This window comes from Muntiacus reevesi, chromosome 17 (assembly GCF_963930625.1).
Source record: "Muntiacus reevesi chromosome 17, mMunRee1.1, whole genome shotgun sequence".
Classification (NCBI taxonomy): domain Eukaryota; kingdom Metazoa; phylum Chordata; class Mammalia; order Artiodactyla; family Cervidae; genus Muntiacus; species Muntiacus reevesi.
In genome coordinates, this window is record NC_089265.1 from 9,315,277 (window position 1) to 9,335,281 (window position 20,005).

At 42.0% G+C, this 20,005-nt stretch overlaps 1 protein-coding gene across 3 annotated transcripts in view; it reads left to right on the forward strand.

The window, feature by feature from the left end:
* Nucleotides 1-20,005, forward strand: part of INTS9 (integrator complex subunit 9) — a 121,383-nt gene that overhangs the window by 55,381 nt on the left and 45,997 nt on the right. For all 3 annotated transcript variants that reach the window (XM_065908099.1, XM_065908097.1, XM_065908098.1), the window contains 4 exons: nucleotides 454-593; nucleotides 2,702-2,788; nucleotides 18,240-18,360; nucleotides 19,123-19,257. In XM_065908099.1, coding sequence (XP_065764171.1) covers nucleotides 454-593; nucleotides 2,702-2,788; nucleotides 18,240-18,360; nucleotides 19,123-19,257 — 483 coding nt within the window. The remainder of the gene's footprint in view (nucleotides 1-453; nucleotides 594-2,701; nucleotides 2,789-18,239; nucleotides 18,361-19,122; nucleotides 19,258-20,005) is intronic.

Genomic DNA, 20,005 nt, shown 5'->3' on the forward strand with positions numbered 1-20,005 from the left:
AGTATAGCCTCCTTTTATGACTCTGCCACTACATTTGGGGGGAGTTCTTTATCCAGCACTAGTGGTCTAAAGTCACCTCGAGAAAAAATAAACTTGTCTCCTCCATTGGACTTTTGAAGAGCTACTTTCTGTGTGGTGCTCCCTCTCAGCTGCTTCCTGTTACCTGGCTCCACCTGGCAGGCAGCGGCGGCTAAAGTGTCCCATTGTCATTTATCCTCATACATCTGCCTTTCAGAACTCTGTTGTGGTAAAATCAGCAGCCGTCCTGTCCTGCTGCCCCATGTCAGCACTGGGGATTATCCCCGTGCGAGAGACCAGAAACGTTAGAGGAGCGGCATCATTATTCTGTGGCACCACAGCCACTCTGCCTTCTGACAGTGTCATTTTTCAGCCCCATCATGCTGAGCTCTGTGCGGAGCACAGACACGTCTCACTCCCTCCCCTTTTTTTCAGACCGAGCTGATAGATCTGTCTACAGTGGATGTGATCCTCATCTCTAACTATCACTGCATGATGGCCCTGCCCTACATCACGGAGCACACTGGGTTCACAGGCACAGTCTACGCCACGGAGCCCACTGTCCAGATCGGCAGGTGAGGGCATCTCTTCTAGAGCTGTGAGTGAGTGGCTGGAGAACTCCTGCCTTCAGCAGTGACTGTTTACTAGAGTGCTGTGCCCAGAGGCACCGTTGTTTGCTCCGGAGCAGCTGACCCGGAGGAACAGAATGAATAGACAACTCTGCAGATAAAACAAATGTTCATTGGAGTTGCCTAGAAATGGATGCTGGGAATAGTGGTCGTTCAGTCTTTCTTAGAAAAATGGAAAGAGAGGGACAACTGTTCTGTGCAGACAACACTAATTATGGGAGATATCATTCAGTAGGTGCCACCGAGATGCAATGCAGAGGGCTTTGGAGGAGAAAGGAACACAGCATATTTAAGAAAAAAAGAAAATTTACTACTTTGCTTTCAAATTTTCCCTCCTTTCAGTGCAGACTATAAACAGAGATGGCTTGCAGGATTTCCCTGGTGGTCCCGTGGTTAAGACTCCACACTTAACACTGCAGAGGGCGCAGGTTCAATCCCTGATTGGGTAACTAAGATCCCACATGCCAGTAAAAGGAAAAAAGACAGAGAGAGGTGGCTGGTAGAAAACAGGAAGAGTATGCAGATGAAGTTGTCTGTACTGTTGACGGAGTGAAACTCAAGACCCAATGAAATGAAAACCTCACAGTCTTCCTTTGACTCTGAGAATGCTATGAGCCAGATGCCAGCCCCTCCCAGCCCCTTCTGTGGGACAGAAGGTTGTTTCAAGTAACCAGAGCATCATTTAGTGAGAAAAAAAAAATTATGTGAAGAAAATTACCCCAGAGCAGAAAGAATTGTGTTGAAGCAAACAAATCGGTATAGTATGAGGTAAAACTATCAAGACCTAAACTACAGGATCTAAGTGCGATATAGACTCTTAGTTCTAGGTTCTAGAGTCTGGCTGAAGTCCAGCAAGATGGAATTACCAGAAGTGAAGCAAAATCAGTCTGTGTTTTTTGTGTCAAATTTATTACCCTCAGTGTGTACAGAAAAATCGTAAGAGATCTGAGGGAAAGATGTAATAGAAAAGTAAAGGTGATGGGTCAGTTTCAGGGAGAGGAGAAACCGACAGCATTAGATTGTCTGAGAAAGCTACATCCTGAGGATGCACACACAAGAATGTTCTCCTGAAAGCTACAGCCACAGCAGGTGTGAGCCTGAATCCCAGATCTTCGAATGCCAGAACAGGTGCTGCTCCCTTGAGGTGAAAGTCAGTGATGGTATTAGGAATAAGTAAATAAATGGAAACAAAATGAAGTCTTCCAGCATTCAAATGCTAATACGTTTATGGCTTGCCATGCCTATATGTTTATTGGGAGAGGATTTAAGTCGATCCGGAACATCTGTACTGGATTATATAGGGGAGTCAGGACATTAGAAGTCTCTTTCTAGCTTTCTGGTCATCCTGCAGCTGTCCAGGTCCTCTCGTGCGCTGTTCCATGGCTTCCTCAGAGCATGAGATCTTTGACCCAGTTGAGCGAGGCCTCTCTCAGGTTCCCTCAGGTGGCGCTCTGTGGAAATCCAGCTTGCAGTCGCAGAACCTGTCCTCTGGCAGGTCCTTGAGTTAGAGCTTCAGAATTAGTTCTTAGAGTGTTTTTGTTTTTTTTTAAGAGTGTTCTTGCATGTGGAATTTTGTTAATTCCTAAAACAAATATATGAAGAAAATTTGTTTCACCAGTTTAAAAAATGTCCATTTAATGTTGTCATTTAGAAACAATCCTGTCCCCACCTCTGCTACCACCAAAATCAGATACTTCATGCTCACTTAGCTTTTTCTCCTGCTGTATTTTTAATTACTTGGATAAAGGCAGAGATCTTAAGAGAGTAAAACCATAGGTTTAAATATTTCAGACTTCCAAGATAAGCAACACTCCAGGCTTATTTTAAAGGTGAATTAAATCATTTACATTCCAAATTTTTAACATGGAAATACAAGACAGAGTCTGAGTTTTTGTTCAGGTTTATATAAAATGGTGCTCACATTTATTTGAAACAGGAAGAAAGATGATTGGGGAGGGGCAGGAAAACAAGCCCGTTTCTCTTGACTGTGTTAGAGTGCAGTGTTTTTCTGACTCTCTTTTTGAGTGTTCATCGCTGTCCTTGTTTCAATCCAGACTTCTCATGGAAGAGTTGGTGAACTTCATTGAACGAGTGCCCAAGGCTCAGTCTGCCTCCTTGTGGAAGAACAAGGATATTCAGCGGTGAGCAGTGGGCGGTCTACTCCCCTTGACCGTTGTGGGGGCAGGGGAAGGGCTTAGCAAGCAGTCTCAAGTGTTTCCTTGTTTTCTGCTTAGTTTATGCTGTTAGAACTAAGATTCTCTTTTCCCTATGTCTGATTCAACCAACAGATTTTGAGAGGCAACCATGCCATATGCAAGGTAGTATGCTAGGTTTGGGTGTTTTTTAAACTTAGTAAACAGTTGGCTGTCTCTTTGAGGTGCAGAGGGGTTAATGGGAAGTCAGACAATGAAACACATACATTACAGTCTTGGGTGGCATGTAATGTAACAGATGCTTGGTCACAAGGCTATAGGCACTCAGAAAATGAAGGTGTTTCCTTGCTTAGGGAACTGAGAAGGGACATTCCATAGGAGATGACAATTAAGGTACGTCTCAGAGGAAGAAAAGGACTTCTCCTGATAGAAAAGGTCATAAAGTGGGGTCCAGGCAAAGCATCGTAGGATACAGCAGTCCCCAACCTTTTTGGCACCAGGGACCCATTTTGTAGAAGACAGGTTTTCCATGGACTGGGGCAAGGGATGGTTTGGGGATGGTCCAAGTGTATTACATTTATTGTGCACTTTACTTCCATTGTTAGGACATCAACTCCACTTCAGATCATTAGGCATTAGATTCCAGAGGTTGGGGGCCCCTGATATAGTATATTCAGGCAACATATTCAGTCCAGGGTGGATTAGAATTGGTTGAGCACAGAGGGGGAAAGGTGAAATGTCCCTAGACAGGGACACTGGAGCAAGATGATGAAGAGTCTACCGTGTGAAGACTGATTTTTCCATAATCGGGTGTGGGAAGTCCATCGGGGTAGGTTGACAAGGCAGGGACATGATCACATGTCTACTGAGAGGAAGCAACCCTGGAAGCGGCAGGGAGGATGGATGGAATACAGAGACAGGAGAGGGAAGCCCAGTGGCAGAAACCCAGGCAAGAGAACAGAAGCCTGAACTAAGAAGGCTGTAGCAGGAGAATGAACAGGTGAAGGGAGTGGAAATGCAGTTGAGAAGGCAGAGAGGCAGCTTGGTTCTTCTCCCGCACTCGCCTTTGATAGACAGTAGAGGACACCAGTCAGTCTTAACACATTGCAGCTGGTCACCCCTGCCAGTTGCTACACTTAGCCTCCAGCACCCCAGCCCCAGCCCTCCAGGCCTGGCATTCAGAGTCAGAACGCATCTCTAATTTCTTAGGTGTGTTCCTTATACTCCTACCCATTCCACTGTCTTCCAGCTACCTCGTCACTGAGCTCTTTCCCTCTAGGTCCATGATTTGTGAGCCATCTATTAGCTAAACTTTAGAATGTCTTGGGTTTTGTGACATTCTTTCTACAAGGATACATGTAGAATATGAATAGGCTTCCCTGGTGGCTCAGACCATAAAGAGTCTGCCTGCCATGCAGAAGACCCAGGTTCGATCCCTGGGTCAGGAAGATCCCCTGGAGGAGGAAATGACAACCCACTCTAATATTCTTGCCTGGGAAATCCCATGAACAGAGGAACCTGGCAGACTACAGTCCATGGGGTCGCACAGAGTCAGACACAACTGGTCAGCTAATACACACTATGAACATGTAGCTAGGAGAATATGCTTTGTTTGGTTTTTGCTTATATTTTATTTTTTTTTTAATGTGGACCATATTTAAAGTCTTTGTTGAATTTGTTACAATATTGCTTCTGTTTTGCCTTTTGGTTTTTGGCCCATGCAGCAGGTGGGATCTTAGCTTCCCAACTAGGAATCAAACTTGCACGCCCTGCATAGGAAGAGGTGGGGGTCTTAACCACTGGACCACCAGGGAAGTCCTGCTTTGTTTTTACACTGTGACCGTCTCAGAGTTTGAGAATATGAGTCTCCTCTATGCATTCCTTTATCACATGTGTTACTCACCTTCTTTAACTTACGTAGCACTTGTTATGTGCCTGACCCTCTAATCAGTGTTTTCTTTAATTCACTTAGTTCTTCAACATGATTGTTTTGCACAAGAGAAAACAGGCACAGCGAGGTTAAGTAACTTGTTCGGGTCACCCAGCTAGTGAATGGTAGGATTTGGATTCAAACCCAGGCGGCTGGGCTTGTCTGGATCCCAACACCGAGCTGCTACCACCTGTGCTGGGCGGCCCCTCAGCCATTACAGGCCTCTCCTGCAGAGTGTGTGAGCCCCTCATGAGATGGAAGGGGAACACAGCAGTGCGCATCTTCTGTGTTTTATGGGCTCCTTTGTGTCTCTGTTTCCGTGCCTGGGGACATGGTATCTGTCTGATTTGTCATTAGGGAACATTTGGTGGACGCATGCGTTTCTGAGTCTTCTCAGCGCACGTGGCTGCCTTCCTTGATCTGCCAGCTTAGTACAGGTTCCCTCCCGTCCCGAGTGTGTTTTTATTCTCAGCTTCCTTCCTCCTGCCTATCACATACCTCCTCCTCCCCTTTTTCCCCCTCCTGTCTGCCCACTGGCCCACACTTGTCCCAGTTACTCTTTTCATCCCCCTCCTTAGAAACCTGAGGAGTTTGTTTTCACTTGCTGTGGAACACGTACACCTTGGCTCCCTTCACTTCCTCCTTTTATATTTATACCCTTAAATACTCTGCCATGAAGAATTTTGGCACACCAGTGATGATGTTCAAAGGTCACTGTTTCCTGATTCCCAAACCCTGGGCCAAGCCTTGAGACATCCAAGTCTGTCCTTTGCCTTTTTGTCTGTGACCTTGGACAGAATCCTTGGCGCAGTGGTCTTTGCTTCCCACTCTTTGTAAAATACAAGATTTTTTTCGGGCTCACCGAAAAAAATGCCATCGTATTTTAGGGGAAAAGGTGAATTGAACTTGAAGGAACAGAGGGCTAGGGAGGAGGCCTGAAAGTAATTTCCTAAGGTGCTTTAGGATATCCTTTTTTTTTTTTTTTTTAAAAAAGGTGCTAGTTGAAATAAAACCTTGAATCTGTTATCTCGCCACCTGGTGGGCAAAAACCAGAAACTGTTGAGAGGTAGCTTGGTAGAGAAGAAAGAATAACTTGGACCAATCAGAGACTGTATTTCATTACTTCTTGTATCCGAGCATATTTCTGATCCCCATCAAGCATTTTGTTTTGGTTTTTGAGTGTGAGATGAGCCATAGTTACTGATAGGGAAAGAGAAGAGTCTGATTATTGGAAAGATTACACCGAGGTGACAGACATATCAAGCAAGCCATGTCCTCTTTTTTTTTTTCTCTTGAAGAAATTCAGCATAAATATTAGAACTGGTAGAAAAATGTGAGGAGCTATTTTGTAATTGACATCAGACAAAAGAGTTCTCTCAAAATAGTCACCCAGGATTTCATCTCGGACCAGAATACTAAAAGCGTTTCATGTGAATATTTATGCTGAAGGATTTACACCCCTTGAAAAGTTCCCTGTGTCATAAACCAGATGATATCATATGTCCCAAGACACTGTAATAGATTCTATCGCGAAGCGGTGACCAAATGATACAGCTGTATCTTTTCTTTATCTCAATTTATTTTTTAATTCCTGCATCCCCCTTGTTCCATTCCTATAAAGTAGGAGTCACAAACTCAGATACCTCTAGGGATGAAGAAGAGGTAGGTAAGTTCAGGAGTGGGGTTGGCTGCCCAGAACCATGGCCCGGCGACCACACCTCTCTAAGGGGCAGCTGACGCACAACTTCAGCACATTTTTGGCCATACGGGAACGCGAGCCCGTCACTGCCAAAACCTGTTCCTTTTTTTTTTTTTTTTTTTTTAAATGAAAAGCTCAGGATCTGGATGTTTCACATGTGATTTTTTTTCCTACCTTTTAAAAAGTTGGCTCTCACATTAAAATAAAATTCTAGATGAACACCTCAAGTGGAACACTTCCATGAGTTGGATTCAAGCCCCTAAGTTTTGACCTAAACCTTATACAAGCTGTCTCATGGTTAAGTGTTTAAAATTAATGCATCTTAGTAGCTTAAGTTACTCATAAGACCATCAACCAAAAAAACAATAATTGAAAATCTTTCAGACTCATTGGTTTCTGATAAATTCCCTTAAATCACAGGAAGTTAGTTTGAATTAGCATTTGATTTAGTATTATATTAGTGTGTTTGACCAACCCACCATCCCCCCCAAAAAAACCATTACACTTGCTTTTTGGCAGCTGTCAGACTCCCCAAGTCAGTTGACACTACTCCCTGAGATTTATTTAGAAGTTAACTATCCTCCTTTCTCATTTTGACATTGCAGCTTACACTTCTTGAAAGAGAGATTTTTGAAGGGTAGAGAAAGGAGAATCCCCTACCATAAAATTTTTGAGCCTCTGACATTCCCATATACACTTCAGAATTTAGGTTTTTAATGGGAAAATTTAAAGCACAATATTACACTGAAGAAACTAGCCCATCCTCTAATATTTTTTATGTGAGTGTAGTGTTTTTTGTACAAGACTAGAAATCTACAATTATAACTAAGAGACTAAATCATTACAGGATATTGTCACAATCCTCTGACAAGCGTTAAGGAATTATGCATCGATATATTCCTGGCTGAAATGTTATGGCAATTTTCAGTACTCAGAGCTTAAAATGTGAGTTTATACCTTATAGAAGACATAATTTTGTTTTTTTTAAAGCATACTGTACTTGAAGTTCCTCTGTTCTGACACTCCTTGGGTATTTATAGATGAATTTATCAGGTCTCACTATGTAGTAGGAAGAAAATTAAAACTCTGGACTTAGAGGTCAAATAGCCTGGTGTTTGAATTTCAGATCTGCTTTTTAGCTGCAGAAGTTTCTCTCTTCTAGGCTCTGTTTCCTTGTTTATATTATAGGCATAGTATTAGCAGCGTCACAAAGTTGTTGTGAGGACTAAATGAATAATACAAGTAAAGTCCTTAAAACAGTGCCAGGCACATAGTAGGTGCTCAGCGAACACCCGCATCCTTTCTCCCTTTAATGATACACGTGGCTCACATCACCCCCCTTTCAGTAACCATCACACATCTGCCTTCCTCAGCCTTACTTATCTTTCAGCACTACCTTTCCTAGTGAGAGCAACGTATTTAGTATAGCAGAAGGGAAGTTATTTTCCTAATCCCCCTGTTGATGATCGTTAGCAGTATCATTCAGATTCTGGGACTCAGTCTTCTCTTCTGTAGTACAGGAGAATTGAATTGAACACAGTTAGCTTATGTTAGAGTTTTTAAAGATGTCTTTAAGCAGGTTCTCAGAGAGTGGTCGGAGAAGGCAATGGCACCCCACTCCAGTACTCTTGCCTGGAAAATCCCATGGATGGAGGAGCCTGGTGGGCTACAGTCCATGAGGTCGCTAGGAGTCCGACACGATTGAGTGACTTCACTTTCATGCATTGGAGAAGAAAATGCAACCCACTCCAGTGTTCTTGCCTGGAGACTCCCAGGGGCGGGGAGCCTGGTGGGCTGCCGTCTTTGGGGTCCCACACGACTGAAGTGACTTAGCAGCAGTAGCAGCAGCAGAGAGTGGTGGTACTTGATGGCGTCATCACAACTTTGCAGTTCCAGAAACTTAGTCATTTCATTTCACTTAGAGTCAGTTGAGGGACAGGTTCGACCTAACTAAACTCCCAGGATACTGACTGACAGACAGAAACTCCACTTAATTACTTTATCCTGAGAACTGGGGGCGTTCTTCTGCCCAGGACTCTGTTTTGGGCAGCAAGTCCACTTAAAGAGATCAAATTATAAATAAGAGGGTTTTGATAAGCAGAAAATGAAAGCAGAGATGGTTTAAGCCTTCTCAAGAATTATTTATGTCATGCTTTCGTAGCCTAAACAATTGCCTCTGTGCTTTTAAGAGAGAAATTGATCTGAAACAAAAATCAAGGTTTATAATCTGATTTCAGTTTAGTATTAAGAAATGCTTGATTTTCAGGTTTTGCTTTTGGTAAATCCCATAAAGATCATCAGACTTCCCTGGAGACTCAGTAATAAAGAATCCACCTGCCAGTGCCGGAGACTCAGGTTTGATCCCTGGGTCAGGAAGATCCCCAGGAGAAGGAAATGGCTAATCTCCAGTATTCCTGCCTGGGAAATCCCATGAACCGAGAAACCTGGCGTGCTACAGTCCATGGGGTCACAAAGAGTCGGACATGACTGAGCAACTAAACAACAAAAGCAATAAAGAGCATCAGTCAGCTGACACATCTCCATCCTCCCGCCACCTCCGTGTGTGTTAAGCACACTTCACTATAATGAGAGGAAAGAAATTTTTTCTGCTTCTTTTCTTCTTTGTATTCTGCTCTTATATTTATTTTGTTCATTCAGTCATTCATTCATCAAACACTTAGAAAAAGCCCAACCAGTGTTTTATTTATAAGCTTCTACGTGGTCCCTGTGGACCTAAAAGTCTTACTCTTTTATGAAAACACGTGATCTTGTGCTGGTAGGATGGAAGAAGAGACAGCAGAGTTCTGGCGTGTTGTCAAGCCCTGGGAAAAAATGTTTATTAAGCACTCAAGTGTGATAAGAACAAAACAAAACAATGAAATCTTTTAGAAAGTACTTATTAAACATTTAGACTCTGGGAACTTGACTTTGATAAATTAGAAAGCCAGCAAAAACAGAACTAGTTCCCGCTGGGTTTCCTTATCCGACTTATCCTTAATCAGCCAATAATCCTAATGGCTTTGAATGGCTCTGTAACGGCCTCTCTATAATTATGGCCTCAAGCGTAAGTTTTGGGGAGAGCTGAGTTAGATAAGATGTTAGGAGATAGAAGGAGAAAGGGACCATGTATCTTGAAAGAGTAAAGATGGTGTTAGCGAAGGGAATTTGGGGGTAGAAATAGGAAACTCAGAGGACTTCAGTCTTGTTTGTTGATTAACTCCCAAGGGCCTGGCATTATGACAAGTTTATAGGGAAATGCCCCCAAAAGTTTAAGGCGTAGTTCCTGTATCCAAGGAGCTTGTTGAGCAAAGATTACGTACTAAGTGGCGAGACTCAGGCCAGGCTTAGCAGGTTAAGCAGGGTTTGAGTGAGGAAAGAGGTCATTCTAAGATAAGAGAATATTGTGGGCAAAAACGTGGCCACATGGCGTGATTGAGAGGGGACCGACTGGGTTCCAGTTAGCCAGTGCACACCAAGAAGAGAGAAGCATTGCCAGCTAACCACGTACGAAAGAATATTCAGACTGTTCTTCTGGAAAAGCCAGCAATACATTTGACTGATTTCCTGGTTGAAGTGTTTTGTCTAGCGGGTAGAAAATTTATCAAAATTGTTTGTGAAAACATAGTCACCAAACCTGTGTGATAAAGGAAACCTCTAGATGTTTCCAATAGAGAAATGACAAACAATTAGTTTTAGATCTGAAAGTAGTGTAGTCTATATATAAGGTGCCAGAATAAGATACCCAAAGAATTTAAGCATAAGAGTAAGGGGGAGGAATTCATAGGCACTGAATAATCATAGATATATAATGTCAATAATATAGTATACATATACACATGTGTGTGTGTGATTACTCATTTGCTGTGGTCTTCAACAGTTTTTGAAGGAAACATTTTACCGCCCATTTAGATTTATGAAGGGAAGAAAAGAGGTTAGGTGAATTATTTAATGCTGTAACTAAAGCAGAAATCAAATTTAAATTGGATATGATGACCATGCTGCATATGTTCTGTACAGTTAGCGTTTGTAAAAATGTCATTGACCAGACCAAGGACTTGGATCAGGGAAGATCCCCTGAAGGAAAAAATGGCAACCCACTCCAGTATTCCCCAGAAAAGTCTGGACAGAGGAGCCTGGCGAGCTGTAGTCCATGGGGTCGCAAAGAGTTGGACACGACTGAGCACACATTCACACTCAAAGCAGGGCAGTAACTTGGAGTCTTCCTTGAGACGCTCTAGAGCAGTGCCTGGAGCACTCAAGTTCAGGGTCATTGCAACTCATCTAAAGAAATTACCCTGGGTTAAAGTCCACTACAGTATTGTTGGAAAATGCTTGTTCTGGGGTAGCAATGGCTGTGTATGGTGGGAAAGGTTGGAGAGAGTCCTCACCCAGCCTCTGTTCTATGGCAGACACTGTGTGAGTTCTGTCCTTCACTGCTCACAGGACAGCTCTAAAAGGGAGGTGATATTCTCCTTTTTCACAAATGAGACTGAGGCTCACAGGTGAAGAAGCAGTGCTGAGATTTACATCCAGAACAAGTCTAAACTGTCTGCTCTTCCCGTGGTGTGCCTCTGAGAGAAACCTCTCCTTCCTCAGTGGGTGAAAGATAGTAGCAGAAGGAGACAGAAGTGTCGGTGGTGGCCCCTTGCCATGAACCTGCTCCAGAGAGGGCTTCTGTGCCCCTTCCTGGGCTCTGAGACTCTGCCAGCCATCTTCTCAGCACATGGGATGTGCACCTGACAGAGACAGGTGTCACAAGACCTGAGAAAAGGTGACAGGTCGCCTAGATTTTAAAGCAGGAGTAAGGCGTCCCCAGTGGCTAAGTAGTAAGGAATCCACCTGCAGTGCAGGAAATTCAAGAGACGCAAGTTCAATCCCTGGGTCAGGAAGACCCTCTGGAGGAGGGCATGGTGATCCTCTTCAGTGTTCTTGCCTGGGAAATGCCATGAGCAGAGGGGCCTGGTGGGCTACAGTCCATGGGGTCCCAGAGAGTCAGACACAACTGAGCATGCATGCATGTTGTCCACACAAAATATGAAGACTTGGACAATGGAATGTTCCGGCTTTGAAGGGAGCCTGGCACTTAGAAAGCTCCTTATATAGTTCAGGGTGTAGAATGTAGACTGAGGCAGGACCATGATAAAGATGAGCCTTATAAGTCATGCTGAGAGCCTTGAATTTTATGCTGAATGTAATGGTGAACCATTAAATTGGAGGAGGACAGAGAGAGAGTGTGTGTGTATGTGTAGAGATTTGCATTTTCAATGTATCATTTAACCCCTTCTGGGAGGGAAGACACGTATGCAGGCAAGAATGACTTATGATGGTTTTCCATGTCTCCTTTTTTGCCTTGTACTGTTGTAAAGATTTTTTTCAGGCTAAGTTCCTGTGAGCCGAGGTCTCTATGTTATACCTATTCAATTCCTTACAGGACTAGAGTACTATGGCCATAGTCAGGGCTAAGTAAATATTTATTGACTCAATATTGTCAAACCTAAATCAATTCACTCTATAGAGGACAGGTACATGAAATAAGAAAATCTTCACCTGTTTATGCAGAAGGTAACAGGAAGGATTGTTGTTATTTTGTTGCTGCAGAAACAAAGGTGAAGCGAGTTGGACTTACGTGATCCGTGTGCTGTTTTTACTGAATCTCTGTTCCATGTTTACATTATTATGATCATGGAAATGCAATTCACTGGCCGTGTAACATTGTTAGGAATTTTTTTCTTGCGCAACTTTCTGTTTTCCCTTGAGTTAGTAATTATCTTACTTGTTTATTTGCTTAGTTTTCTGTGTGCATATGTGCTCAATCTCTCAGTCATGTCCAACTATTTATGACCCCTTGTCTATAGCCTGCCAGGCTTCTCTGTTCATGGGATTTCCCAGGCAAGAATTCCAGAGTAGGTTGCCATTTCCTTTTCCAGGGGATCTTCCCAACCCAGGGATCAAACCCACATCTCCTGCATTAAAAGCCCTTACGTATTATATCACTAACTGATCTCTAACCTTTCCCCCCATTTGTCTGAGTCTCTTCTCTGTGTTCAGACTTAATGAATAGTCTGACAGTTTTATCTTGCTGTTCTAGAAGTCCCCTCCCCAAGTCTTCACTCTTACCCTGTCTGGTGTCAGATGCTCTTGGGACTGCTCCACAGCATTCAGCCTGGGACTTTCTCCACCTTGATTCTATAGATTTCTTCACCCTTTTCTTCTGGTAGAAGCTCTATTTCCTGGGCCTTTCTTTTTCTGGTTTATACTTTCATTTTGCCAGGTACCTCCTCCACCAGCTCCCTGAAAAAGAGTGCATGAGAAGTAAATTGTCTATGACCCTGCACATATAAAATGTCTGCATTCTACCCTCACACTCTGATAGAAATGCAAACTAGAGGTGTTTGCTCATAAAATTTTTAAAGCGTTGTGCTATTTTCTTCTGTCTCCCAAAAATGCTGTTGAAAAGTTCAATGTTATTAAGGCTTGATCTCCCGTATGTATGCTGTTTATTCCCCTGTAGAGATTTTTAGAAAATTCTCCTTGTCCTTAAAGTTTATGATGGTGTGTCTTACCTAAAGATAGTTCACATTCATGGACTGAGCTTAGCATGTCCTTTCAGTCTGGAAAAGTGTCGGCAGCTATGTGAAGTATCTGTTTTGTGTCTGAATCTGGCCTGCCACTGTTTTTGTAAATAAAGTTTTATTGGCACACAGACACATTCAAGTCATTGTGGTGTTATATGGCCAAGTTGAATAACTTGACAGAGACTGTAGGTGGCCTCCAGAGTTTAAAGCATCTGTGGCCCTATATCTAAAATGTTTGCTGACCCTCAATCTAGAAAATGGAGAATTTCAATTCTGGTTTAAAAAACAAATTCCCCCCCCCCCCTTTTAAAATTCCTTTTTTCAATTTTTGTGTATTTTTTGGAACTCGTGTTATTTGGATGTTGAACCTCCTGGACTGACACTAAAATTCTTCTCTCTCCTCTTTGCCGTCACTTTGTTTTGTTATTCTGTCTGGGAATTTCTTTTATCTCCCAGCCTTCCTATGAATTTTTTTGTTTCTGCTACTTGTTTCTTGTTTTGACATAAATTTTTCTGTATTTTTAAATTAACCTTTTTATATTGTAATATAAAACAAAAAACCCCACAAAGCTTGACATACAGTTAACAAATTATTATAAAGCAGCTACCCCTATACACCACCTAGGTTAAGAGATAGAAAATGTCTGGTAACTCAAAAGCCATGTCTCCGTGCTCCAGTCTAATCACAGCGCACACTGAGACATACATAGAGCGAGGATTTCAGCCTGTCCCCACATCATGCTTCTTGCAGCTCAGACTGTCCCATCTTCGGACAGTGGAAGCATATATTCAGTTTATCCACCATGTCCTTTTGTTCCATCCTTTGTAGTTTTTGATAGTTTTCTTGTTATCTAATGTAGCAGGATGTCGAAGACTCCTCCTTCATGTTCCTAAATGTGGAATCACCCATTTCCTCCAAGAAACTCTGGATTCTTTTAGTGGGAAATGGGATTTTGAGCTCCCATTCTGGTTGCTGCTCAGTTACTGGATTGGTCAGTTGTTTCTAGGCCTTTTGGGAGGACAAAAAATATATATTTTTCTTCCACTGCTTTTATACTTTTACTGTGTCTATCTTGTCGTTACATGTAGCCGTTCCATTCTGTCCTCTCTCCCTTCTAACTTCATTTGGCCTTTCCCCTCAAGGACCTATACATTTAATACTATCAACCCATATATTGATGTTTCTACTGTAGTCAGTTTGGGTTGTGTGAAACTCATTATTGAGATGCTATCTCAGGATGGAATCATGAGAACTGTATTCCCTGAGTTCTTGCTGGTTAATAATCATTTGTCTGTGCTCTGTGACCTTGCAAGTCAGTTTTGCTAAATACGTAGTCCTTGGCTTGCATTTTCTTTCTTTGAGTCTCTTAAATATGTTTCTCTATTTTATTCTAGAAAAAACAATGAAAATTGTTGAAAACCGACGTAATCTTTTTTTGTTTTCCTTGTAAATAACTTGCCCTTTTTGCCTCCATGCCCAAACATTTTTCTCTGTAATCTATATATTTTCCCAGAATATATCTGGTATTAAGTTATTCTGGGTCAGTATTCTCAAGTATGCATTGTGTTCTTTCAGTGTATGGTTTCTTTTTATTTCTAATTACGGTTCTTAGTATTCTGTTCCCTTGCTTGGATTTCTGTGAGGGACTCCTGTTTTCTGTATATTATATGTATCTTTTCTCTCTTGGCATATCTGTTATGTTTATCCACTCTTGTGTGTCTTTCAGTTTAGTCTTCATTCCTGAATTCTTACTAAATTTCTAATTCTTTATGTAGTTCTGCTCCTTCATTTTTAAGCTTTTCTGATTTCTTGTTTTATGTGGGTCTTTGTGTCTTGAATAACTTTTTCATGTTTTTAGCTTATTTTGAAATCTTGTTGTTTTGTTGGCATGCTTTCATTATGTAATGTCTTATTTTCGTTTATAAGCATTCTTTTCATTCTCTTAATGACTCTTCCCCCTTTTAGTAGAAGTCTCTTCTCATTTCTTAGGTACACTCTTTTATTTATCTGAGAATAATGATTGATATTTTCTACCTACCTAATTTATTTCTTCTCCTTCCTCCATTTGTTTTGGCCTTTATAATTTTAGAGGCTTTATTCAAATACATGGTGATCCTTGGTTATTGGTTCATATTTAAGAATTAGACAATTAAAAAAGCTACTTGGAAAGCCTGTGTGCCAGGTCTTGTTGAATTCTAGACTTTACCATAACATAGCCTGGTTGGATAATTTCACTGTAAAACCCCAATGTCAGTCAGAATCTTTTCATTGAGGTTTGTTTTTGGGTTTTTTGGGTTTTTTGGTGCTGATCTTGTTTTTCAGAGAAGGTTCTTCTAGTCTCCAACCCTGCAGGGTGTAAGATTAACTGATAGTGTTCTGCTCTGAGCATAAGAAAATCGTCCCTCTCAGTATGTAAACTTCTGCTTAAGGAGGTTGCTTCCAGGTGTTGCTGGTTTCCCCTGGTCCAGACTCTCATTTTATTCTCCCTGGAGTCATTGGTGACATGCCTGGGAGTGGAAGGGGCAATTGTTGAGCTACGTGGGTTCAGTTCAGTTCAGTCACTCAGTCATGTCCAACTCTTTGCGACCCCATGAATTGCAGCACGCCAGGCCTCCCTGTCTATCGCCAACTCCCAGAGTTTCCTCAAACTCCTGTCCATCGAGTCAGTGATGCCATCCAGCCATCTCATCCTCTGTTGTCCCCTTTTCCTTCTGCCCCCAATCCCTCCCAGCATCAGGGTCTTTTCCAGTGAGTTAACTCTTTGCATGAGGTGGCCAAAGTATTGGAGTTTCAGCTTCAGCATCAGTCCTTCCAATGAACACCCAGGACTGATCTCCTTTAGGATAGACTGGTTGGAACTCCTTGCAGTCCAAGGGACTCTCAAGAGTTTTCTCCAGCACCACAATTCAAAATCATCAATTTTTCAGCACTCAGCTTTCCTCACAGTCCAGCTGTCACATCCATACATGACCACTGGAAAAACCATTGCCTTGACTAGACGGACTTTTGTTGGCAAAGTAATGTCTCTGCTTTTAATATGCTATCTAGGTTGGTCATAACTTTCCTTCCAAGGAGTGTCTTTTAATTTCATGGCTGCAGTCACCATCTGCAGTGATTTTGGAGCCCAAAAAAATAAAGTCTGACACTTTTTCCACTGTTTCCCCATCTATTTGCCATGAAGTGATGGCACCGGATGCCATGATCTTAGTTTTCTGAATGTTGCGCTTTAAGCCAACTTTTTCACTCTCCTATTTCACTTTCATCAAGAGGCTTTTTAGTTCCTCTTCACTTTCTGCCATAAGGGTGGTGTCATATGCATATCTGAGGTTATTGATATTTCTCCCAGCAATCTTTATTCCAGCTTGTGCTTCTTCCAGCCCAGCGTTCCTCATGATGTACTCTGCATATAAGTTAAATAAGCAGGTGACCATATACAGCCTTGACGTACTCCTTTTCCTGTTGGGAACCAGTCTGTTGGTCCATGTCCAGTTCTAACTGTTGCTTCCTGACCTCCATATAGGTTTCTCAAGGGGCAGGTCAGGTGGTCTGGTATGCCCATCTCTTTCAGAATTTTCCACAGTTTATTGTGATCCACACAGTCAAAGGCTTTGGCATAGTCAATAAAGCAGAAATATTGGGTGAGGAGAATTAGTAGGTTCTATTTCTTAATCAGTTTTTTCTAGGAATTTTCTTGTTTTTAGTCTCACCTTTAACCTCACTTCAAGACATACCTGTTGTTTCCCATTGCTGAGCTTTTTGTGGGTTCTGCAGTATAAGTTTAGTGACTTGAACTTTCCTGGGTCTATGAAGTCAGTCGTTATTTGTCCTTCTGCTTTCTAAAACACTGTTGCTGTGAGTTCTCCTCTCATCGCTTTGTCTTAAGGGCCAGTTGTGAGCGTGTGAGAGTCTTCACTGTTGTTCGGCGTCAGCTCAGGAGACAGAGCAGAGCTAATGCACAGCTTCCGTTCTCTGGAAGTCCCCTCACCTGTATTATACTGAGAATTTCAGGGAAGTCACTCTTTAGGTCTGTTCCTATTTGTGTTTGAGCAAGTAATATTGAATAAAATGTCTTTCTAATGACATATTTTTGTTTGTTTTAATGATTGCTCTTGATGCTGGTCTGAAAAGTTGCAAAATGTGTTTTATTTTCCTCTTTCTGCCAAGCCTCAGATGTGTTTAACCTAGTTCTTTCCTATAACTTTGCAGGTCCACAAGTAACATTTATTTCATTTATCTTTTTTGAACAGGGAAGAGAATGTGAGAGGTCATACAGAAATGCTCTATATTAAGAGATATACGATAAGCCCTTAGGATAACCACTAAGGAAATAACTTTTAAAAAAGTGAAAAATCATGAAGGGATTTAAGAGGCTACATCAGAAAATATTCACTTACTATTTTTAAAAATCAGTGGAGGAATAGAAGAACAAAAAAAGAAGTGACATATAAAAAACAAAAATTGGTAAATGTAAGCCAACTATCCACTCCAGTACTCTTGCCTGAAAAATCCCATGGACGGAGGAGCCTGGTAGGCTGCAGTCCATGGGATCGCTAAGAGTCGGACACGACTGAGTGACTTCACTTTCACTTTTCACTTTCACGCATTGGAGAAGGAAATGGCAACCCACTCCAGTGTTCTTGCCTGGAGAATCCCAGGGACAGCGGAGTCTGGTGGGCTGCCGTCTGTGGGATCACACAGAGTCAGACATGACTAAAGCGACTTAGCAGCAGCAGCAGCAGCAAGCCAACTATTATGTTAATATATCAGTAGTAACATTAAGTGTGAATGACTTAAATAATTCACATGACCAAGATTATCTCGTGGGTTTAAAAACACAAAAGAGAAGATCTAGCTATATGCTGGATAAGCAAAATCAAGAGTAGAAAAACAATGGAGAGAAATCAATGAATCCAAAAGTTAGTTCTTTGAAAGGATCAACAAAACCACCAGACCTTAGCTAGATTAGACCAAGCAAAAAGGAGTTCAGCTCAGTTCAGTCGCTCAGCTGTGTCCAACTGTTTGCCACCCCATGGAGAGAATACTGCAATTACTAGAATCAGAAATGAAAGAGGGGAGAGTACTGCCAACCTTATAGAAATAAAAGTAGTTATAAAGGAATGTTTATCCTGTGAACATCCAGATATGCCAATAGGTTGGACAACTAAGACAAAATGGGCAAGTTATTTGAACAGTATTCTCTGTACCTAAGAACTGACCTGATGATCTGTTTCCAGGCTCCTGCCTTCTCCTCTCAAGGATGCAGTAGAAGTCTCGACCTGGAGAAGATGCTACACAATGCAGGAGGTGAACTCTGCCCTTAGTAAGATCCAACTGGTGGGATATTCTCAGAAAATTGTGAGTGTTAATACGATTTTAACTGATTGATGAATGCTCTTGATTCTTTGGAAGGATTCTGTAGTTCCCTTTTTTAAGCCATTCAGTCACTATAAATCTTGTACTAGTACATGGTGGAAAGATAGAACATCTGTTATTTCCCTCCATCCTTCCCAGGTTCTTACTGGTGCTCTGTCCTAAACCTTATATTCCCCGTCACTCATTAGCATATAATAGGTAAGAAAAAAAAAGGCATCTCATCCTCTTTACTTTAGAACAGTGACACCATTTTAAAGTTTTAGACTTGTGAAGTAGGAAACAGCAACAAAGGGATCAAGAAATAATTTGGCACATATGACTTCTGAGCTCTGATCATGATGAGGGTTCCCATTCCTGTCAACTGTGGCCCAGAGCCACTCTGTACAGAACAACCAAGATATTAATTCCTAACCTGAAAAGGGCTAAAAAGAGAAGAAGAAAACCTAAGTATTTGTCTCTTTGGCCTATATCATAACATATCCTCTCTACATTTTAATGGGTGGGACCTGGATGCCTGGTGACACGTGGATGGACTGAAATTCTCAGAAATGTGACGAGTAAAAGACTATAAGCTGTGACCCTCCCATGGTCTCCACCATCTTTCTGTCCTTAAACTTTCTGATTCACTTGAAAGTCGTTCCTAAGTGGAGAAGGGTTTTCTGGGTTTTTTCCCTCTGCAGACTTACCTGGCATGACTGCACTACTGAAAGCTCAGCACACATTCTTACCGTGGTTCTTTTCCAGGAGCTTTTCGGTGCGGTCCAGGTGACTCCCCTAAGTTCTGGCTACGCCCTTGGAAGCTCCAACTGGATCATCCAGTCCCATTATGAGAAGGTGTCTTACGTCTCTGGATCCTCCTTGCTTACCACGCACCCACAGGTAATTCTAAATTCTCCTGTAACAACTGAGGTTTTCAGTTGAAAGTGAAGCCGCTTAGTCATGTCTGACTCTGCGTCACTATGAACTGTAACCCACCAGGCTCCTCCGTCCACGGGATTTGCAGGCAAGAAACTGGAGTGGGTGGCCATTTCCTTCTCTAGGGGATCTTCCCAACCCAGTGATCAAACTTGGGTCTCCCGCATTGCAGGCAGACTGTATTACTCTCTGAGCCACCAGGGAATCCCTGAATTTTCAGTAACTACCCTAAATTCACAATGTATCCAGAGTGGTGTTAGCTCTTTGTCATTTTTAATTTATTTATTCATTTCTACAGTAGGTCTTTCTTGGTTATCTATTTTAAGTAGAACAATGTGTACATGTCAGTCCCAAACTCCCAATCTATCACTTTACCCAGCCCTCCCTGCCATAACCATAAATTCATTCTGTAAGTCTCTGAGTCTGCTTCCATTTTGTAAAGAAGTTCATCTGTATCTTTTTAGATTCTGCATGTAAAGCAGTATCATGCTGTATTTGTCTTTCTCTGTCTCATGACTTCACTTAGTATGATAATCTCTAAGTCCATCCATGTGCTGCAGATGGCATTGTTTCATTCTTTCAATGGCTGAGTAATATTCCATTGTGTGTATTTACCACATCTTCTTTGTCCATTCATCTGTCAGCGGACATCTAGGTTGCTTTCATGTCTTGGCTATTGTGAATAGCGGTGCAGTTAACACTGCGGTCCATG